At 34.9% G+C, this 24892-nt stretch overlaps 1 protein-coding gene across 1 annotated transcript; it reads right to left on the bottom strand.

The window, feature by feature from the left end:
- On the bottom strand, nucleotides 1-24780 carry LOC149845723 (subtilisin-like protease SBT3). Its single transcript, XM_089989148.1, has 4 exons — nucleotides 24546-24780; nucleotides 23924-24475; nucleotides 23619-23728; nucleotides 1-366 (listed from the first exon to the last, which is right to left on the bottom strand). The coding sequence occupies exons 1-4, from the start codon at nucleotides 24778-24780 to the stop codon at nucleotides 1-3; spliced, it is 1263 nt and encodes a 420-aa protein (XP_089845274.1).
- Nucleotides 24781-24892: the final 112 nt, after the last annotated feature.

Raw genomic sequence — 24892 nt, 5'->3', positions numbered from 1 at the left:
TCATTTATCGAACTCATTGAACAAGCAAAATGGCTCGAGATGGGAATGAACAATGGAATGTATGAGGGCATCACTCTCATCAAGAGCAATCAAGACTCCAAAAAGAAGGCAAACTTTACCTTCTCGGCCAACTCTGGCAGCAATAGCAGCAAAGATGGTAAGAACAAACAGGCAGGTCACCGAGAGGAATTCTTCAAGCAGAATGACAAGCCGATTCTGACCAAACAGAAGGAAAAGGTAAAATATGATGGTTGGGGTTATGACCGCCAATTCACTACTCTGGAACAATCCCTCGAACAGGTCCTCGAATACATGTTGAGCAAAGGGATGGTCAAACTTCTGAGAGTTTTTGATCCCCCGGTCTCCCTGGGAAAATGGAAAGACAAATTCTGCAAGTTTCATCGAGCAGTGGGGCACGATATCGAACATTGCTTCGTGCTCAAGAACATCATTCAGAACTGAATCGATAAAAAAATTTTGATAGAGGACGAAGACGAAGAGCAACCCGCTGTCCTGACCAAGCCTATCCCGGACCACTCAAAGAACTAATGATGTCAAAGTTTCTCTGCTTTTCTCCTTTTCTTTTAGCAGTCATCTTGTAGGGGCAAGTCAACCCTAGTCTTTTTGTGATCTTTTTATCGCATACTTGTAAATATTCAAGTTTTTTTTTTCAGTCGTTACTTATCAATGAAATGTCAATTTCTTTCATATCTTTTGTGTTCAATTCTTACTTCTTTTGCCATATTGGGGCACCTTTTATTGTTAAAATTACATTTACACTTCAAAAATCTTCTTTGCCATCAAATTCCTATTCTTTTCAGGATGAGGGACAATCCCGACATCATCCACGAGAGAAATGAAATTACCTATGAGGGTTTTTCAAAATTATGAAATCTTCTGCAAAATTTTTGTCATGATCACTAAAAGTTCAAATTTTTGGTCCAATCTTTTTCAAAATCAACCATCGTGTTGATCCTCCTTTTCAAAATCGGTCTTGAACCATTGTTTTCAAAAATCAACCCTCATGTTGATCTCTCTTCAAAATAAACCCTTGTGTTGATTCCTCTTCAAAGATCAGTTCTCTGATAGATCAACCTCGCAGTTGATTCTCTTTGCAAAAATGATTTTCTCATGAACATTCTCATCCCACTTTAAAGATCCCACGTGCAGGTAGGATCAAACAAACTCTTTTCCTCAATTTTTATCATTTTTTTCATTTGGCAATCTTTATCAGTCTTATCAGTTTTTATTCATCTTTATCAATTCTATCAATTTTATTGTTTTTTCATCAATTTTATTAATTTGTTATTCAACTACCCTTTCAGGTTAAGGGATAAACCTGATGCCTCTTTCTTATGAGGTATTCCTTTATTCCTTTCCCACTCAGGTTAAGGGATAAACCTGGATCTTCCCGCTCAGGTTAAGGGATAAACCTCAACCTCATCCCGCGAGGTCCTTCTTCCTTCAGGATGAGGGATAATTCTGAAGTCTTTTCATCATCTTTCAAGTATCATCAATTTTTCCATTAATTTTACCAATTTTCACCAGACCTTTGTCAATCTTTGTCAATTCTTTATCAATTTTTATTGATTCTTTATCAATCTTTACTAATTTGATTAATCAACTTTTATCATTTTTTTCAAAATTTTATTCTTTCCCATTCAGGATAAGGGATAATCCTGAAACCATTCATAGAAGCAGCGCAACCTTCTATAATGGTCCTTCCAAATCCAGTCTAACATTGGTCCTTTATCAAATCTAATTCTCACATTGGTCCTTCAAAATCCAGTTTAACACTGGTCCTTTACCAAATCCAATTCTCACATTGGTTCTTCCAAATCCAATTCTCACATTGGTCCTTCATCAAATCCAATTCTCACATTGGTCTTTCCAAATCCAGTTTAACATTGGTCCTTCACCTAAACCCAGCTTTTAGTTGGTCCTTCCAAATCCAGTTTAACACTAGCCCTTCATTAAATCCAATTCTCACATTGGTTCTTCACTAAATCCAATTCTCACATTGGTCTTTCCAAATCTAGTCTAACACTGGTCCTTCATCAAATCCAATTCTCACATTCGTCCTTCCAAATCTAGTTTAACACTGGTCCTTCACCAAATCCAATTCTCACATTGGTCCTTCACTAAATCCAGTTCTCACATTGGTCTTTCCAAATCCAGTTTAACACTGATCCTTCACCTAAACCCAGCTTTTAGTTGGTCCTTCCAAATTCAGTTTAACACTGGTCCTTCAATGAATCCAATTCTCACATTGGTCCTTCACCAAATCCAATTCTCATATTGGTCTTTCCAAATTTAGTTTAACACTGGTCCTTCACCTAAACCTAGATTTTAGTTGGTCCTTCCAAATCCAGTTTAACACGGGTCCTTTATCAAATCCAATTCTCACGTTGGTCCTTCACCAAATCCAATTCTCACATTGGTCTTTCCAAATTCAGTCTGACACTGGTCCTTCATCAAATCCAATTCTCACATTGGTCTTTCATTAAATCCAATTCTCACATTGGTCCTTCCAAATCCAGTTTAGCACTGGTCCTTCATCAAATCCAATTCTCAAATTGATCCTTCAAAATTCTAGTTTTACACTGGTCCTTCAAATTCCAAATTGATCCTTCAAAATTCCAATGTTTACATTGGTCCTTCAAAATTCCAGTTTTACACTGGTCCTTCAAATTCCAATTGGTCCTTTAAAATTCCAATGTTTACATTGGTCCTTCAAAATTCCAATTTCCTCAAATTTGTCCTTCAAAATTCTAGTTTTACACTAGTCTTTTAAATTCCAATTGGTCCTTCAAAATTCTAGTTTTACACTGATCCTTCAAATTCCAAATTGATCCTTCAAAATTCCAATTTCCTCAAATTGGTCCTTCAAAATTCAAGTTTTACACTGGTCCTTCAAATTTCAATTGGTCCTTCAAAATTCCAATGTTTACATTGGTTCTTCAAAATTCCAATTTCCTCAAATTGGTCCTTCAAAATTCCAGTTTTACATGGGTCCTTCAAATTCTAATTGGTCCTTCAAAATTCCAATGTTTACATTGGTCCTTCAAAAATTCTAATTTTCTCAAACTAGTCCTTCAAAATTCCAGTTTTACACTGGTCCTTCAAATTCCAATTGGTCCTCCAAAATTCCAATGTTTATATTGGTCCTTTAAGATTCCAATTTTCACAAATTGGTTCTTCAAATTCCAATTGGTTCTTCAAAATTCCAATGTTTACATTGGTCCTTCAAAATTCCAATTTTCTCAAATTGGTCCTTCAAATTCCAAATTGATCCTTCAAAATTCCAATTTTCTCAAATTGGTCCTTCAAAATTTCAGTTTTACACTGGTTCTTCAAATTCCAATTGGTCCTTCAAAATTCCAATGTTTACATTGGTCCTTCAAAATTCCAATTTTACACTGGTCCTTCAAAATTCCAATGTTTACATTGGTCCTTCAAAATTCCAATTTTCTTAAATTGGTCCTTCAAATTTCAGTTTAACGTTGGTCCTTTACCAAAATCCTTTTCCAAAATCCTTTACCAAAATCCTTTTTCAAAATCTTTTTCCAAAAATCCTTTACCAAAATCCTTTTTCAAAATCTTTCTCCAAAAATCCTTTACCAAAATCCTTTTTCAAAATCTTTCTCCAAAAATCCTTTACCAAAATCCTTTTTCAAAATCTTTCTCCAAAAATCCTTTACCAAAATCCTTTTTCAAAATCTTTCTCCAAAAATCCTTTACCAAAACCCTTTTTACCCAAATCCATTTAGTTGGTCATGCCAAATCCAGTTTTTACTGGTCGAGTTTTTCAAAGTCTAAAAGTCTTACATTATTTTCCGAGTTTCAACCCAAGGTCCTATCAAAATCTATATTGAGTGATTATTTCACAAAGGATTCTTGAAAACTTTGCCATTATGCTAAAAATGTGTTGATTCCAATATTTTACTGCACACAAAAATCACCTCAGATTACCTCTAGTATTCCTTTCAAAATGGTGAAGCTTTTTGCGAAAAAGGATAAAATTCAAATCTTTTCTCTGTTGATCAACCAAAAGGGTGTAAGAAATATCCTTGGTATGATTAGCGAAAGAAATATTCAATGATGTTGAAAAGCCAGAAGTGAATCAATATTGATCATAGCTATGGCACATGCTTAAAGATGACGTTCTGGCAATCAAACAGTGAAAATATCCTGAGCGATAAAAAGAATCCACTCAATCCATATCTTCTCATTTTTTTAAGCTACAATCAAATATCTGCAAAAGGGATCTCTCAATTGTCGTCAAGATGAAGACGAATATGCAAGCTAGACCCTAAGGCCAAAGAAAATTTGGATCATCTCCGAGATGAAAGAGTTTGTGACGGATCCTTCCACAGAAAGTTCAGATCACCGTCAAGATGAAGGCGAATGTGATGAACCTCTCGACAAACCCTAAAAAATATTTGATTTCTGCTACCATCTAAATATTTTGACCAATGAGCTAATATTATTAGTATAATTCCTGAGAAAAAGAAGAATCAGAGCATCTCCAAGATGAAAGAGTTTGTAACGTACCCTTCCTAGAAAAAAAGAAAAGTCAGGACATCTCCAAAATGAAAGATGATGTAATAAACTACTCGCCAAAAACCCAAGAAAGCTCAATGTCTCAAAAAGAGTGCCAGAAAGATCATTATGGGAAAAGCCTCAGTATATCAAACTGCCAAAATTGCCAGAAATCATCTTTTCTTATGTGAAATTCTTTCATCAATATCTTTTCACTGCTTGCTTTTATGAAATTAAAAGTATTTTTTTTCTCTATTCATATCAAGGAAATGGATAACTTCCCATAAAAGTTTGAATCTCACTCTGGAATCCGGAAAGTTAACTTCACTTTGGAAGAAATACTCTAGGTAAAAAGAGAGAATATCTTTCATACATACGTGCACACTTTCAAGCATTTGAATCAATTACAATTTCGTCTTATTGGCAAAATTTTCTGGTTATCCAAAAATGAAATAAATGCTCAATATCTATTTTGATGCAACCTAGCATTGTTTATATTTTTCAAAGAGAGTTGCCTCATTCTGGTGAGGTATTTCTCTCAGTCCCATCATGGTCTTCCCCATCAAAGAATCCAAGCTTTGTGTATCCATTCAAATAAAGATTATACCTGAACCTCGTCTCATGAGGTATTTTTTTCAAAAATGTCCCATCGTGGTTTTTCAAATATCTTCATCCCATCCAGGTTAAGGGTTAAACCTGAGACTTTTCAAAAATTCTTATTTTTTGTCTCACCCATGAGACTTCTTCAAAATCTCTCCTTTTTACCATGTTGGGATCTTCATCCCAAAGTCCCACCACGATTTCCTCATTTTCTTCTATCAAAATTATTTTCTTCTCGAGGATTTCGTTCTCTTCCCAAGACCTTTCAGGATAAGGTACCAAACCTGAGAATAATGTTTTACAAAACAAATTCTTCGACACCCAATTCAGACCTTTTGACTGGGGCATTTTTAGAAAAGTTGGTGTTTCTTCTTTGCCGCTAAGCTCGGCTTAGCAGCAAAGAGGGGCGTCTGTGAACACTCCAATTTTTTTTTAAAATCTAAAAAAAATCCCTTTTTTCCCCTGGCTTCATTGGGTCAATTTTTAATCAAATTTCCATTCATTTCTTGGATTCGCTGGAATCCATATTCAATTTGTATTTCTGACCCAATGTCGGATCCAAATCGAATACCCGGATCCAATTCTGATCCTGTATCTCTTATTCTTCAAAAAATAAAAAAAATCAATTCTCAAAATTTTCTCGTATGTTTTATCTGGATCCAATTATAACTTGACATCCAAACTCAGCGTTTTCTCAAAATATCGGATCCAGATCCATTTTTTTGAAACCCATTTCTGAAATTAAATCAGGTATTTTTCACAAAACATCCTTTTCATAAAAACCTCGAAATTCAAAATTAAATATCCTCTTAAATCACATATGAATCCTCTCTCTCCTATACTTTTAAGATTTTCCTTCAAAAGCCTCAAAAGAAAAACTTTCAGAAGAAGGGGTTTTTTCCTCATTTTTGTAAACTTTACTTTTAAAACCTTATTTTTTCAAATTCTTGAAAATGGAAGATCCTCCATTGTAAAATCCCCAACGGCCTATCGTTGTAAGGAGAACCAAAGGGAGGGGCAATGGAGGGCATCGCCTCCACCTTCTCTCTCTCTCAAGCCTTCCCAAAAGGATCGACCCTTCGATCGATTCTCTCTCGCATCACCCGTCAATCACCAACAACCTTCTTCCCTTCCCGATTCTTCTTCTCCCTCTTTAAAAGGGCGCGAAGGGGAAGCCCTCAGCATTGCCTTCACCCCTCCACCCTTCTGGTCTTCTGATTCTCCTTCTTGATCTCTTTTCTCCTCTTTCCCTGTTTCTTCTTTCCTCTTCTAATTTTTTTTCTTCTGATCGATTGAAATGATTGGTTTCATCTTCACATCCAGAGAAAGCGTCAACACTTGATAGAATAAACTAAGGCCTTCTCTCCACCCTTTAGGATTTGTGCAGAATACGTAACAGAGGGAGATCAATTACCTCTTCAATCGTAGATAAGTAGTCACGCCCTTCATCTCTTTGATCCACTATAAAAACTTCATCTCTCTCCTTCATTTTAAATATGCTCTTCTCGTTTTCTTTGCATCAATGGTAGGGTCGACCTGCATATAGCAAGATCGACCCACTTGTTGCTATATCAACGGAACATACATGTTCTGACATCTTTTTTTTCGATTTTTTATCTCTTGCATACTTGATTTCTTGTTTTAAAGATGTTTGATGACCATTCTCATTCTTCAGCTGTAGATTTGTCGTTGTGTCTTCCTTATTTACATTTGTTGTCATTATTTCAGATTGATATATAGTTGGATTTCTAGCAATTGTCCTTCGATTCATGTTCTTATTTTCAGCAACACTTTTCATCCCTATTTTGTGATCCGATTCAGCATGTTGCCTTCCTTTTTTTTACTGACCTGTAATTTCTTTCTTTCTTTTTCTGTAAACTCATTTGATATAGCCCATCATCTGATGTGCCATGTTATTAGCACTTTAGATGATAGGTACTCGGGCATAGTGTATCCATCAATCGATGATCATATCAGGCAGTGATTTATCGAGTTTAAGGGGTTCCTTCACTAAAAGAAAAATGGAATGGGGAGTGTTGAAGATTTGTGCATTTGTTTTATTGAGAAATGGGGTGTCCAGTCCAATCAGACATCAATCCCCTATACACCTACGATGCCTTCAAGGCAAAGTTTGATTCTATTGCATGTCCCATATGGTTTGCTTCTGATATTGAGCATTTGTTAATACCCATAACAACAGACTGTATCCTCTTCTGCATCTGGGATTCTGGGTTCAACGAACTTGTTGCTTGAGATGTATCGTATTTCCTTGATTGATGTTAGCATCGTCTGTATATCCCTTTATCTATTCTATTTCTTTTGTTGTCTTCTAATTTCTTTTACGTGCAATGCCGACCTCATGATTGAGCTCCAACGATGCATAAAATGAAATGACGAGATACCTAATGGCGGTATCAACTTGTACTCCACAATGAAGGGCTAATTCCTTTCCTCTGGTTATCACCTTATTTCTCTTCCTGTTCTTCTGTGATTGGCGGTATAGTTACTGATTGATTACTCCTCTTCTTTACTTTTCTTTTTGGAATTTATCCATGTTTATTGCAATTATCTTTGTTATTAACCTGTCATTTTTTTTAATTCATGTTCTTATTGGCATCTCACCCACCTTATTATAACTAGCATTTACCATAGTATCGGTTCACCCATCTATGAAGTTTTTCTTAGATTACCACCCATCTTGCCTACTGTTATGTACTTTGAGCTCTTTCAATTTAGCATTTTATTTTACCAAAGCATCATCCATCCTACTGTTACCTATGGAATTTTGAGGACCAGATCCTGATTGCACAACAGCTTGATGCTCTCCCAAACCTGAGTATTACATTTATAATCTTTGGGTATTGATCAGTTGAAGGATTTCACGGTAAGGATGTTACTGTGCTTAGTTGAAGTTGCTTGCGATGCTAATTCGTGCTTATGACAATGCCTCACAGATAAAACCTTGGTCGTATCATATGTATCTTGACCACTGGGGTTCATGCCTCATAAAAAGGTCATGAATAATAGAACCATCTGCTTGTTGCTTGATATGGATAGAAATAGTTGACATATTCCCCATATATCAGATAACAGTCATTGAGGTGGTGACGTTCTTCTTGGACAACAGCTACAGGTTGCTTCAAATTTGAGGTACAAAGCTTCTCCATTATGATAAAAGCTACAGTAGATCTAACAAATACATTAGATCTCGTATGTTATCATGGCTAGGTATATTAAGCCAATGCATTCTATTAATAGGGTACATATATATGCCCACAGGTAATGTGACTATGTTCTTTTTAATGCTTCTTATAACAGTTACCTGATCCAACTTCATCAAATTTGTATTAATTTGCACCTACTTATTGTGAATTGATATTTCTTTCTTCTAATTTATCGTTTGTGTATCACTGGTGTACTTGCATCTTCTTTATGGCACAACATCAATTCTCTATTCATCAGGTTTCATTTGCATAAAGTTGTGTTTAACCTGCCTCAAAGTCTGCAACTACATTGTTCCCCTTGGCTCTGTGGGATCTTCTGCAGATACACACCCATTGGGTCACCATGCCCATCTCATATTACATTTATCCCAACACTATCATTAACAGTCTCATAACTCATCTTCACTCACAATATCACCTGTAGTAGTACCATTGTGTCCACTGATACAGCATCTTCCACCTGCTACCTGTTGTAAGTCACACTCTTCTTCTTCTTTCCTTGTCATTCACCACATTCCTTGCTGCAACACAGTATCACAACTACCTTTTGCACAGCATCCATTCTCCTCCCAGCATATTGCCATGTATATGTACCATCTTCATTTTACACTTTCACCATATCAGCACATTGCTGATATGCTTCACCCATCACTATCACTATAGCAAAACACCTTGCATCCCACTTGCATGTCACTAACAATATTAGCAATCATACAGCACTTTCACCACTTCTTACTGTCACTAGGCCTAATGTCCACCATCTACAGCAGTAGCCACCATATCCACTGCATATAGCATCTGTGTATATGTTGTACATTTCAATAACATCACTATTATACTAATGACATTCAGGTCTTCCACCAATCCCAAGCTTTCACTAGTATTAGCTGCCCTGTATGCACCAATTCTTACATCTACCTATTGTAAATTGCATCATATTTCTGCATTATTCACAGTGCCTTCCCTTCGCACTGCATAATACCTAGATGTTTGCTACCAATTCCACATTAAATCTTGTTTCATATCACATCTTAATTGATATTTTTACTTTCAACCCATTTATCATTGGCACTATACATCACAACACTCACTAAATGCACATGCATTTTCACATAGTTTCCCCTCATTAGCATATAGACATCATCGTATGCACCTTAGGTTCAATACAAACTCTTGGTTTCTTTATATTTTATACCTCTGTTGTAGGTTAACCCTGTTTTTGCAGGAAAATGTATGAAAAGTGTAATTTTCTTTCTTAGCTTGGAAATTACAATTTCAAATTCAAATTCAGTAATGTAATAGCTAGATATCAATGAGAACCTTTACCTTCTCAGTACTAGATTAGAATGTACGAGCATATATATCTTCTGAAAATGCTTGTTTCATACTAGTTTCTCTTTTATTTTCAAATTTTCACGAATGGGGACATGAATGGCACGTGCACCATTCTAATAAAAGGTGATTAAATTTTAAGTTGACGATTTGCATAAATGGCCATAGTCAAGGTGTGAACAAAACTTATGGTTTTCATCTTTTATGGAATAACATTGGATCCACATTGGATCTTTTTCAAAAATCATCATATTTTTCTAAATATTTTTTTTGTTTATCCAAGTTTAACTTAAAATTAACTCAAAATATATATCAATGGCCATAGTCAGGATATATTGAGAGTTAATTTTATTTTAAACTCTATAAAGGCACAAAAATGTGTTTTATTCTTCATTTGAATCTAAATTTGATTATTATATAATATATTTTATGACCATAGTCAGAAATGTATTATATCTTCAATCTTATTTCAATTCATTTAAAGAATGAAATATGCTTTTCAAAACCCAATTCAGATTCTTTTAATTCATTTCATCATTTAGGATAATATTACATCATATTTTTTTTGTTATTTTCAAGTTCTCTTCAAAATCCAAGTGATTTTGAGATGATTCTTCACATATCTTCTTCACCTCTCAAATCAATCTTCAATTCTTATCTGTAAATTCATATTCATCTTTTTATCCTCAATTCCATTTTATTTTAAATTCAAAACTCCATATTCAAAGTCCAATTCAACTTTGAAAATTCAAATTCATTTCTAGATTAAAAAATTCAATTTCCATTTCAAATCATATTTCAAAATTCAATTCAACTTTGAAATTCCCATATTCATTTCTTGATTTCAAAAACCAAGTTTTATTCTCGTATTCTTCACTTCAAATTCCCAAATCCCCAAGTTCTTTTGAAATCTTCTGAGTTTTTAATCTTCAAATCACTTTGAAATTGAGGATCAAAATTCTAAGATTAGTGCTAAATCCAAAATCCATTTTCAAGTTCTATCTGAATTTATTGAAATAAAATTCTATCTGGATTCTCAGAATCCAGATCCATCTGGTAAATTCCATATTGATCCCAGATTTTCAAATCCAATCCCATCTGGGATTCCATATTGTAAAATCCAATCCGTTCTTGGATTTCAGACTTTGGATCCAATTCCATTTAGTATTCCAGATTTCAGATTCAAATCCATCCTGAAATCCAAATCTAAAATCCAATTCTGTTTTTAAATTCCACCTAGATCCAAGATCCATTCTAGTTTCATATTTTAAAATCTAAAATTCAATCCCATTTCAAATTTGCATCTCAAATTCGAAATTCTAGATTCAAAATCAAACTCAAAGTTCATTCTAACTTTGAAAACTCATGTTCGTTTCAAAAAATCTATCTCAGTATTCAAATCTCTCCTTTTTCTTCATTTCTTCAAATTCAAGATTTATTTGCAAATCTCTGATTATCCTAAGACCTGAAACTTCAAGTCTTCTTCCAGATCTATTTTAAATTTTTGAATTGGATTCAAAATCTAACTTCTTCAAAACCAAGTTCAAATCTTTGAATCATTTCTTCATTCCACTATCAAAACTATCTCAAAATTACTTGAAAAAACCCCCAAAATTTCTAAATTATTTTCTCAAAAGCATACATCTTTGCATTTGCATTAAACAAGCATGATTCTTCGTGCATTCTAGACTTAGAATAAATTCTTAGAAAATATTTAGGCAGAACAAAAGGCATAAATTTGATCCTTGGTTCGATTACCTCTGGTAAAGGCGCCAGGAATGGTCGAACCTCGTACCAACCAGCGAACCTCGTCTCTCATTTTTTCCCGCAATATTTCAAAAATGGAGGCGAGTAATTTTTCTAAATATTTTCAAAATTAAGGTCAAGTGAGACCTTCGTAAAAGAGTTTCTCTCTCTTCTTTCTTTTCTTTTCTCTTCTTTTGTCTTTTATTTCTTCTTCAAAAAGGAAAATAGAGGCTAGAAATGCAAAAGAGAGGGAAGAGAAGGAATACATGAGAGGAAAAATTTTGCGATGATCACAGGATGAAAGAAATATCCTTGGTATGATTAGCAAAGAAATATTCAATGATGTTGAAGAGCCAGAAGTGAAATGATATTGATCATAGCTATGGTGCATTTTAAAAGTCGATTCTTTTGGCAAGAAAGCAGTGGAAATATTTTGAGCAAATAAGAATCCATTCAAATTTTCCAGTAAAGCAACTATAATTGATTATCTGCAAAAGGAATCTCTCAACTATCGGCAAGTTGAAGACTGATATGCAAGTTAGACCCCCAGGGAGAAAGAAGTTTTGGATACCTCCGAGTTGAAGGAGTGTGTGACGTAACCTTCCAGGAAAAGTTCAAATCATCGCCAAGTTGAAGGCCGATGCAATGAACCTCCCGACCAACCCTAAAAGATATTTGATTCATACTATCAAAAGATTTCAATCAAAAGAGACATCTTTATCAATTTCTGGAGACAAGGAAGACCCTGATCATCTCCATGTTGAAGAAGTATGTGAAGTGTTCTTCTAGGAAAAATCAAAACACCTCTGAGGTTAAGGTTGATGTGATGAAATTCTTGCCAAACCCCAAAAAAAGATTTCAATTCTATGTCTTTGAAAGTGCAAAAAGTATACCTCAGATATCAAATCATCAAAATTTCCAAGAATCATCTTTTCTTATGCAAAATTCTTTTATCAATATATTTTCACTACTCCCTTTTATGAAATTAAGAATATTTCTTTCCGCTTCATATCAAGGAAATAGATAGCTTCCTTGAAGAAAATCAATAGCATTAAAATTTGAATTTGACTCTTGAATCCATGGAGTTAACCTCATTGGAGGAAATACTCTAGGTAAAAGAGGGAATATCTTTTGCACACGCATGCACATTTTCAAGCATTTGAATCAACTATAATTTCATCTTATTGGCAAAATTTTCTGGCTATTCAAATATGAAATAAATACTCAATGTCTATTTTGATGCAACCTGAAATTGTTTACATCTTCAAAAGAGTTGCCTCATTCATTTTCCAAATTTGCTTTGGCAACATCATATTTCTTCCCCAACCTTTATCCTATGATTTACACTCCATCAATTTCTCCATACTTTTGAATGATAGATCCCAAATATTTGAAACAGTCATCCACCGGTATTTTTTGCTCACCAAACTTCACTACACTCCCATCACTACTTCGTTGTTTATTAAACCGACATTCCATATATTTTTTCTTACTCTTACTCAACTTAAAACCTCTTGCTTCCAATGTCTGTCTCCATAATTCTAACTTAGACTTAACTCTAGCTCTAGACTCATCAATCAAAACAATATCATCAGTAAACAACATACACCATGGCACATTTTTTTGAATTGATCTCGTAAGCTCACCCATCACTATAGCAAATAAGAAAGGGCTTAATGCAGATCCTTGATGTAACCCAACCATTATAGGAAAATTGGTTGTCACCCCTCCACAAGTGTGGGCGCCAGTGTGACGCGTCGCTTCTGGGCGACGACCTAGCAACCCTTGCCCATTTATCACTGCCTCTGGGCCTATAGAGTACAACGCGTCGCTCAGTAGGGAACGCCCCAACGAAATTCTCATATTGGTTCATATTCATAGGGTGTGACTAAGTTTTTATGTTGGCTGTCACTGGCCTACCGCAACCCTCCTCCTTTATCCGGGCTTGGGACCGGCAGTGTATAACTAAACAGTTATAGGGTTAAACCTGAACCTCATTTTTCGAGGTATTTCTTTCTCCTTGAGGTTAAGGGTTAAACCTGAATCCCATTTTTAAGGTATTTTTGTCCCATCCAGGTCAAGTGCTAAACCTGAGTTCTTCTATATTTTAAAAGCTTATTTCATCTCAATCTGTGACATGTCTTCTATATTTTCTCCCTTTTTAAAAGCTTTAGGGATTACATTTCTACAACCTCACTTCGTGAGGAACAATTCTCAAACCAATTTCCTTTCTTCTAAATTTGGTGTGTTTTGTCTTTGCCACTAAGCTCGGTTTTCAACCGGCTTAGCAGCAAAGAGGGGCATCTGTAAATACTTCAAATTTTCCAAATTCCAAAAATTATCTTTTTGACCTTGAGTTCCACTTTTTGAGTTATTCAGAAGGGCAATTGGGTCAATTTATGATAATTTCTCGGATTCATTTCCCTGTTAAAGATCCAAAGCTCAATTCCGTTTTCTATACCAGACCCAAACCTGGATCCAAATCAGATATCCGAATTCAATTCTGAGCTAGATTCTTCTATTTTTCAATATAAATCTAAAAATTCAAAATCAATATGGTTCAAGTATCTGGATCCAATCTCTATTTGGATCCATTCCTCATATTTTTTCAGTTCGAGGTCCAAACTCAATTTTTACTCAAAAGCTCAGATCTAGATCCGTTTTTAAAATCCAAATTTAAAAATTGTTCTTTTATTTCAAAAACTCTCTTTGGCAATTTAATATTTTGTAAAATCTTTCAAAATTCCATCTGGATCTTATTTCCTAAAATATTTGCATTTTATATTTTATTTCTAAAAAAAAATAAAAAAAGGAAAAAAAAAAGAAAAGCAAAATTTCAAAAAAATAAATAATGAAAAATGACTTTAGAATGACTAAGAAAAGTTTTTTTTGAAAAACCTCCACAACTAAGCCTTTTTTTTAATTTTCAAAACTTAAAAGGCATTTTTGAAATATTTTTAAATGACCCTCTTCTTTATAAGGAGAGGGAAGGCATCAGACAGAAGGGGGGAGGGGGAAAATAAAAAAGGCTCTCGATCAAAATTTTTAAAAAAAGAGAGGAGATCAATGATTTTTTTTCCCTCCTCTCTTCTCCTTTTCCCTCTCTCTTCTTCTCCTTCCTTTTTCCCTCTCTCCCCTTTGATTTTCTTTCTTCTTTCACAGGTGAAGATACGGCTGGAGCTTCCCTATTAAATCTACAAAGCATTCAATCGATTGGATCGGTCTTCAATCTTCATCCAATTTGGTGAAGCCAATTTGTGAAGACACAATAGTTGATTCTCTTTCTTCCTTCACAGTAAGTGAAAAATCGGTAAGAGCAAAGAAGGTCCTCTTAATCGATTTCACCGGAGCTGCCTTCTCCAATTCATTCCAGCTAACCGGTATGATGCATTCTCCATTTTTTTCTCTACGGATACGTTTGTTAGGAGATTGGGCTTTGATCCACAGCAAAAGTTGTGATCGGCCTTATATCTTGCCGTGAATTTAGATCAGTTTCTATTGTTCTGAAATATCAATATTCATCCAGCAAAGTAGCTGCCAAAATTTTTTTTGTTGCCGGAGTGCCTCTTATTTATCGTGAAGTTCTGTTTCACAATAAAATGTTTTGAAATCTCCAAGAGGATCGGTTCTGGATTCATTTTTTTTTCTGTTTGCTAGATTCATGTGTTTGTTTATCTCTCTTCTCTGCATTTCGTAGTATTTTAATCTCCCTTTTCATCTGCATCAAATCAGCACTTTGCATTTACCTGTACATCTATTTCTTTAGTTCTGCATAAGTATAGCATCAGATCTGCAATTGGTGCCTGAAAGCCGAATTAATTCACCATGAAATCCAACATCTGATCTGGATTTGTCATGAGATTCATTGCATTTCTCTACATGGCATCCTTTTTACTCTTTGTTTCAATATCTGCAACATCATTTTCATTGTTTAAATATCGCATATTACCTTATTGTGCGCACCTATTTTATTGTGTACACTATAAGCACAGTAGACGTTTTACTGGAAAATTTGTTGCATCATTGCTTTACTGTGTGTGTACAATAAGCACAAGAATGTTGAATGTTCTGAAATATTTCTCCTACTCCCTTATGAAAACTGAATTTCATTTTCTGGTATTCATATGTTTGGTTATAGATTTTAGCATTTATATAACCTCAGCATTTTCTGAATTTCATTTACTATGTAGCATTTCTGAAACTATTGATTTTAACAGCTTCAATTAACATTTTCTGAATCTGTAAAAAAAAAATTTGTACTCTGCATATATTAGCATTTGATTAGCCTCAACATTGTTTTGTCGCAGCCGCATTTGCTACATTTCCTATGTTTCTCATTAGAATCAGCTTCTGTATCAACCGATCCGTTGGAATTGCTTGTCCACCTGTATCTCCATCTAGTTGAATTCTATTACGCATCACTTTAATTCCTGCAGCATCTTCATCCCCTGCATCACTTCATTTCTTACAGCATTTTCAGTTTCACAATATCTTGTCCTCATTTCCAACATCCTCATTTTATCCTCATTTTCAGTTTCACTGCATTTTATTGTTGGCATTTTAATTCTTAGTTTGCTTTTATACTATTCCATATAGTTTACTTGCTTGTCATTGTTTTCCTTCATGCTCATATTGCATTCCAATTTTATGCATTCATTATGTCTCATAATTTTGTATTTCGGAAGTTCATTCTACACTTTATCTTGTAATCCACATCTTCATTTCATTTCAATGTCACACTTTCATACTTGCATTTAGCATACTTTTCATTTCCATATTTGTTTTCGTCTTTTTAGTGTGTTTTGCACTCTCTGTTGCTTTTGTATTGTTTCTTGTTTTGTAGGGAAGTGCGAAAGATTGGCTTTTCTTTTGGATTAGAAGACTTTATTGCTCATTTTTAAATTTGAAAATTGTAATAATCTCATTTAATGAGAATTTCTATTTTCTGTATAGATTAGAATGTATGAGCATGTAGTTGCATCGTAAATTCTCGTAATTGACTTTGTATTTCATTTTTATCTCATCTTTCAAAAAGCACTATGGTGTAACACGAATGACATGTGCATCATTCTAATAAGAGGTAAATAACCCTAAGTAGATGATTCACATTTATGGCCATAGTCAGAATGTGAACAATACTTAGGATTTTTATCTTTTATGGAATAAAATTTGACCTACACTTTGGGTCCTTTTTAAAAAACATCATATTTTATTTTTTTATCAGAATTTAAAATAAATTAATTCGAGATACATTTGTGACCATAGTCATGAATGTATTAAAGATTAATTTTATTTTAAATTCTGTAAAAATACAAAAAATTACCTTTTAGAATAAAATATTTTGAATTTCTTTATTAAATGCATTCATCATAAAATTACATCATTTCATCATTTTCATTTTCAAAGTATTTCCAATATCAAAATATTCCAAGTGATTTTCGAAATTCTTTTTCAAAAACTTATTTTCAAAATAGATTTAAATTCACTTTCAAGTCCTGAACTTCAGTTTCAATTACAATTTCAAATTTGAATTTCAAATTCCAATTCCAATTCCAATTTCAATTTCAACTTCAATTTCAATTTCAATTTCAAATTCAAATTTAAATTACAATTACAATTCTAATTTCAAATTCAAATTTAAATTCCAATTCCAATTTCATCTTCTAATTTCAATTTCTAATTTCAATTTTGAAACCCAATTTCAAGGTTTACTTTTAAATTCTAACATTTCAATTTCTAAATTCATTTTTAAATTCCAATTTCAATGTCAATATCAATTTCAAATCCAAATTCAATTTTATTTCAATTTTCATTTTTATTTTCCATTTCAAATTTCAAATCTCAATTTCTATCTCAAATAAATTTCTGAAGTCACTTCAAAACATTTTTCAAAGTGTATTTTCAAGTCCAAATTCGAAATTTATTTGGAGTTATAATTTTGAAATATTTTCTAAATATTCTCAAATCAAAATGATTTTAAAGCATGCATTATATTTCAAGTCATCATTTTCAAAATTCATGGCAGAAGCATGATTCAATATGCATTTAAGATTCTGAAATAATTTCTTAGTCAAATTTAGGCAAAGCAAAAGACATTGATTCGATCATTGGTTCGATTAACCCTGGTAAAGGCACCAAGAACGGTTGAACCTTGTACCGACGAGCGAGTCTCTATTTTCCATCTTTTTAAAAAACGGAGGTGAGTTAATTTTCAATTTTTCAAAATTAAAGAAAAATGTTTGAAATGCGAAAGGATCCCGCTCAAAGGGAAAATTTTGCAGGGATAACACCCACTGACCGATCTTTGGAAAACTACAAATCGCAGGCTCACACTAAGGACGCAACGCGACTATATGCTCTCATGCCCAGGCCTACAAAAATAATATATTAGTAAAACTACAACCTTCAACGAGTTTAGTCAACAAGTACTAAATGTGTAATAAACAAGCACCTGAACAAATGGCCAAACCCCCTCTCGACGATTTTTGTACCCTTACTCGCACGGTAAAGTTGACTGTACAAGTATGCGAGCATAACATCACCCCATGCCTAGTTGTCGACTTTATCTAAGTCTTCTAGGAACTGCAGCCACAAGTAACTTACTGTCGAACCAGAACAATTGAAAAATAAAGTAAGTCTAAAAAAATAAAGAAGGAAGCCGCACAACTCTTGGTCAGCTCTTTCAGATGCACATATAGCGGACCAACCTTCTCATTTATTATGAAAAGAAGAAACTTTCATCGATATGAAATTGCTTCCACCAAAAATACATTGACCTCAGTCATCCATCGACATTCCTAGAAGGGTCGTGCACTTGTCCCTTGCGTTATAATTTAAATCCCGTAAGAGGACAACACTTTCATGACACTTAAGACCCGTAATTCATGTCACATCTTCTAGGGTCATGGTGATCTCAAAAGAATCAAACTGGAGTGTGTTCATCTTATGATTTCATTTATTTACTAGGTGGGTTATGGTGTTCCAATACGTTTCAAAATAATGTTGATCCAGAAGGCCACCGAAGTGCATATTTCATAATTGATCATTCTGATATTCACTCAGCTGTCCATACCACGACAAAACTACAGACCACTAACATCGCCCTCTGAGCTTTTTACCTCTTGCTATACTTCTCTTCTGACCTTCCTGTAACACAAAATAGCATATTATTCGTATCAATTATAAATTAGTCTCATTTGTACTTTTACACGTCATTGCACACAGTAATCGCTATAAATAATAATCGTTGCACACACGCTATCACAATAATCACTTTCACAATAATCACTATACATAGTAATTGTTATACATAATAATACCTATCACAGTAAATCATTCACAGTAATCGCTATCACATTAATCATTGTACATAGTAATCACTATCACAGTAGTACCTATCATAGTAAATCGTGACAGATAGGATTGATTTACGTACCTTGGTCACACTTTTTTCCTCTTCATCCCCTCCCTCCATTCTTTACCTTTCTTGTTGCTTTGCCACCTCCCTCTGCTTTTCTACTTCTTCCTTTTTTCGCCTTCCTCCTATGCTTTTTAGTTTCTTCCTTCTTTTCTCTTTCCTTCTCTTCATCCTCCTACTTTTTCCTTTCCTTTTCCTTCTCTTTGTTCTTCTGCTTCTTCCTTCCCTTTCCTTCTCTTCTTCCTCCTGCTTTTTCCTTTCCCTTTCCTTCTCTTCCTCCTTTTGCTTCTTCTTTTCTCTTTCTTTATCTTCCTCATCCTCCTTCTCCTTCATTTGTCTTTCCTTCTCTTCCTCATCCTGATGCTTCTTCCTTTGCTTTTGCCTTTCCTCTTCCATCTTCATCATTTACATTTCCTTCTCTTCCTCTTTTTTCTTCGATTGCCTTTCCTTCTCCTCCTCCTCCTCCTTATTTTTTTTTGCCTTTCCCTCTCCTCTGCCTCCTTCTTCATTTGCCTTATTTTCATTTGCTTTTCAAAATATTTCTACTTCATCATTTGCCTTTTCTTCTCTTCCTCCTCCTTCTTCTTCTTCAATTGTCTTTTTCTCTCCTTCTCCTCCTCCTTATTCTTTTTTTGCCTTTTTCTCTCCTCCTCCTTTTTCATTTGCCTTTTCTTCCTTTGCTTTTTATTCTCCTCCTCCTTCTTTCTCTGCCTTTCCCTCTCTTTTGCCTTTGCTTTTCATTATTCTCATTCTTTCTTTGCTTTTTCTTCTCTTCGTCATCCTTCTTCTTCATCTTTAGTTCTTCCTCATTCTTCCTTTGCTCTTCAGCCTTAATATCTGATGGATAATCCTCCGCATAATACAATTCCAACACTTTGTCCCAGTTTTTATCATTCTCAATCTTTATTATATTTTGGTACCTTTCATAACGCTCATATAGATGGGACTGGTGGATAACTTCTCTAATAGTCATCCCATAGAACGACAGGGGATTTCTTGTCTGACGAGCTTTAGACATTGCTAACTTGCACAACACATAAATTTAACCGCATCATTATATATTACAACCGCCTCTGCAAGTATATAATAATACAAATTATCTCATTCGTTAAACAATCACCAACATTACAAATCATCATAATATTTGGCTTCATAAGTAAATATCGTTGTAAGATTTAGCAAACTTAAGTACAAATCGAGGTAACTTCATAAATACACATTGCTAGTGCTTTAAATGTATAAATAGTTGTTGCTTCAAACTTATAAATTGTTGTATAAATCACAACCTTCGTACATACGTTGTAACGTTTGGCTTCTTGCATATACATTATTGTACAATTTATCAAAATTAAGTATAAATTATGGTAGTTTCATGAAATCATTATTGCTTCAAACGTATAAATCGTTCATGCTTTAAACATACAAATCGTTGTAGAAAATTAGCCTTCATAAGTAAAATTCGTTGAAATGTTTGGCCTTCATAAGAACAAATCATGCTAACTGTTTTTCGATGCCCAGAAAGTGGATAGGTACAAATTGATTTGTTTCAGTATGAAAATACGTGTTATTTAGCATGAAGACGGCCACCCAGTTGTAAGATTTAGCATTCAGATTTACAAATCGATTTGTTTGCATACCGAAACCTTACACGAAACTCGCCAAAACTATAGGAGTTTTGGTAATCCGACAGTGGAGGAGAAACAGCTAGAAGGGAGACGCAACTGATGGTGGCAACGATGTTGCCACTGCGCAGACAATGGCAAAGGATGCTCCGACGACAGCAGACAACATCAAAGGGTGCTCCGGCGGCAGCAGACGAAGGCAAAGGTTGCTTTGATGGTAGCAGACGATGGCAAAGGGTGCTCCGGTGGAAGTAGACGACGACAAAGGAGGGTCTGGTGGCAGCAGGCGATGGCAAAGGGTGCATCGTCAAAGAGAGCTCTTGTTACAGCAGAAGTTGCAAAAGTTTACTGTTTTTGGCAAAAATGGAACGTTTGGGCTATTTTAAGAGTTAAGATCATCCTTCCTTTTCTGGATCGAGGACAATTTGGTTATTTTTTCGAACCAACATTTCACTTTTCTAGATGGAGGGCATTTTTATCCTTTTCTCAAACGGATGTTTCACTTTTCTAGATGGAGGGCATTTTTGTCCTTTTCTCCAATCATCGTTTCATGATGAGAATGGCGGTAAAGGGTACTTAAGTCTTTGCAACTCCGATGTTAGGTGATGCCGACACACACGGGGATACAAGCCCCACGTGCTTATATATGTGGCGCTCATTCAGACCCCCGAACATGAGATGTAGCTAACGACCGTCTTCAGAGGGGGGGGGGACATATAATCTGCTTCACACACATCCTTACTATATATATAGAAAAAGTGATAGGTGCTTGAAGATTAGATACTTGACACGTATTTAAACATGCAATTGATGGACAACTAACATCGAAAAAAATTTAATGTCAAAACTGATTTTTTTCACCCAAACGAGCAATAGCAGTGACAAAACAAAAATCACCACTATTGACCTTTAGCAGCATCACTGTTGTTGCTCGTTTAACAAAAAACTCATTTTTGTCACTGGACGTCCATCAAGTGCATAAGTGCTTGAAAGCTTGGAAACGCCTTACATCTTCCAGTCATCAAATCAAGCAAGAACTTGAAGGAAGGAAGGAAGTCAAGCAGAAAAGGCAACTCCACTTGTCACGGCTACCGACCAACTCACCAATAATGAGAAAAAGAAATGCAATATCCTAATTAAGATGGGCAATATCGGTCAACCATAAACTTTGAGTTTGCGGATGGAATCCCCCAAGAAGGGTTAGAATGGCAGTTCCCACTCCTTGGGAGGTACTGAATAAATGACTATTGGAATCTGGGTTTTGGGCATAAAGATTCCACTGACCTGTCAAAAGTGGCCCCAATCCTTGGGGATATGGTAATACATCTAAAAAAATCTTCTATGAGACAATAGCGGCATTGGTCTTCTCGTTCCATGAAGAAAAAAAATGGTTCGGAATGGCCTATTTGACTGTCTAAATCGGGAGTTTACAGAAGGGTCGAACCCGACTCACTAAACATATTAAAAAGGGCTTTATCTTTAAAGTAGAGGTAGAGAAAATATGCAATCTTCTCTTCCTTTAGCCATCTCCCATCTCTTCCTCTTTACGCCCACCCTTGCATCAGTCCGAGATCTCTTGGTAATAGATATTTAGGAAGAAGCCCCACGAAAGTCATGAAAGTCGCTTGGTCGAAGTTGTATGGCATTGGTCAATAGCTGCCCTTTCTGATGGGATCTTATCTTCTTTTAGCTCTTTTCACGACTACGGTCTTATTGAATGGAATAGAAATAACTGCAGTTGGATTCGAGATGCCATGTGGGAAATTTCTTGACACATAATTGAACATATCAGCATAAAAAGAAATTAACATAAAAAATGAATTTTTCGTCAAAACATGCAATAGAGGCGACAAAAATTGCCACTATTATTGATCTTTAGAGGCAACTTTTGTCCTATTGCTCGTTTGGTAAAAAAAACTATGGACTGTCAGCATGTTGAAGTACGTATCAAATACATGAGAACTAAGAACCACGATTTTCATGGATGTTTTGTTCATACAGATGTGATCTAAGAATTTGTGTACGATGTTATAAATAAATTTAAATGGCATTTTGTAAATTTACAAAAAATAAATAGTTGCCATTTAATGTAAAAAACGGTCTTCTCTCTCTATGTTCGACCTCCCCATCCATACATACAATGCATTCATAAATTGCAAGAATATGAATAGTGTTGAAACTTACCATTTTTGATAAACCTACTCATCTAACTACTTTTAGAAGCCAATGCATTTTTATATTTTGTTTTCCTTTAAGGCCAGCCATTGTGGTGGTTGTTCATGTTTTATGATTTATCAAAGCTGGTCTATAAAAGACATTTGAGACAATGTTGAAGTCAATGAGACAATTGCTGGACCAAAAATTTAAGCAAGTGCTTACCTCAAAATTTGCCACTTTACAAATGATATATTCAAATTATTTTTGTACCTTCTAAGTTTCATTACTATGGTATATATATAACTCTTTTTTTCCTATTTTTAATATAGTAATGATTTTTTTTCTTTTGAATTATATAATATATGACAATATTTTATAATGATATTTAAATATTTATTTGTTTTAGATTTTTCTTGTGCATTTTAAATTATTAAAGATATAGCAAGTTGTATAAAAATACCATGTAATTGCTTTAATTATAAACAAACTAAAATTAATATGTAATAGATTTAATTATAAAAACTAAAAATACCATGTAATTGCTTTAATTATAAAAAACTAAAAATATTATGTAATAGATTTAATTATAAAAACTAAAAATACTATGTAATTGTTTTAATTATAAAAAACTAAAAATACTATGTAATAGATTTAATTATAAAAACTATGCAATTACGGTATGTTGCAAACACACACATTTTCATTAATTCGTCATAAAAATATTAATAAAACGACAATTTATAATATGTTCATTATTTCCATTGTGTTTGCTTTCAAACTCAGTGTTGTGAGAGGCGTACGCCTCAGAACCTAAAGCGTATGCCTCAGAGGTGAAGCGCACGCTCAAGGTACTGAGGCATTGCAGTGAGGCATTTCAGGCTTGAAACGCACGCTTCACTCATGTGAAGCACACGCCTCAAGTCGAAACGTGCTTCACTTCTAAAGCGTACACATCATGACACATTTCAGAACTGTCACTTTAAAGTCTGACATTGTTGTCAAATTTGCTCTGTAAGTTGCAGGTCCGTCATCTCCTATATTGGTCACAGTCCTCTTGAATCTTTGCACATCAGAAGACTGATCTCTATCTACAAAAGCAATGAAAGATGGGTAATTCAGATTGATACTCCCGCATGCACACCTACCATATTCGGAAGAATTCCTGGTAATTGTCTAGAATTGTTCTCTTGTAAAGTTCAAGGCACAGATGAATTTCACATAGTCCTGCCGATTGGCATCTTAGACCAAACCAGGGTCCATAGCCTTCCTTGGATTGATCTGACCTGAACCTGTTTGCAGTGGGGAGGCACCATCGCCGATCAGTTCTCCTGTATTGTCTAAAATATCAGCAGTTGTCATAATGGCCGAGCAAATTGCGGCTGGGCTCCAGTTGGGGTGAATGGACTTCAGTAGCGCCGCTAGTCCGGAAGCATGAGGGGATGCCATAGAGGTTCCACTTATGAGATTAAATTTGGTAAACAATGGTCTGTTCTGCAAATCTGTGGTAGATTTGTTAGGAGGATAAGCTGCCAAGATAAGAGTACCAGTTGCTATAATGGCTGGTTTCAGTATCATTGAACTGCCAAAAGACGGCCTTCTCGAACTGAATTCTGCTATTTGAGGCACTGGTTTTATGCAGGTAAATGTATTGCGAAACTTCAGGCTAACAATTGGATTTATGTTGGTTCTTATATAATTCCTTACTGCTACTGAATCATTGGGGTCCAATACAGCTGATGGACACTCAAAGTCTTTTGCTCTCAGCACAATTAAGGAATTTATCAGGAGTAAAGCACCTGCTTCTCGTGCATTAGCAACCACAAAGGTCTTGGATACTTGATTCATCACCAAAAAATTCACATACAACAACCTTATTTCTTGCATTCTTGAGTGCTTCATGGTTACTGCAGGCATAAGCAGATTCATTGTAATACAGTGGTAACTCTTTCACTGCTTTGTTGCCAACATACAAGGATAAACCAATCAAGGAAACTCCATTTCCTAGAGTAACAATCCCAGAGAACCTCTGATCTATGGTGGTAGCACCGACTGTGAGTATCCACGGCGCGCCATTGCGAAACGTCCTGAAATCAGGTCTCCTATTTCCAGCAGATGCAGAGACTACAATACCTTTCTCCATTGCTGCAAATGATGTGATAGCAATGGGGTCTTAATAGAGAGGACCGCGCTTGAAGCTCAAGGACAGTGAGATCACATCCACACCATCGACAATTGCTTGATCAATCCCCACA

This window comes from Nuphar pumila, chromosome 2 (assembly GCF_984573655.1).
Source record: "Nuphar pumila chromosome 2, dmNupPumi1.hap1.1, whole genome shotgun sequence".
NCBI classification, from domain to species: domain Eukaryota; kingdom Viridiplantae; phylum Streptophyta; class Magnoliopsida; order Nymphaeales; family Nymphaeaceae; genus Nuphar; species Nuphar pumila.
Note: the sequence above shows the minus strand (reverse complement) of the source record. Positions and strands in the feature narration are given on the sequence as shown.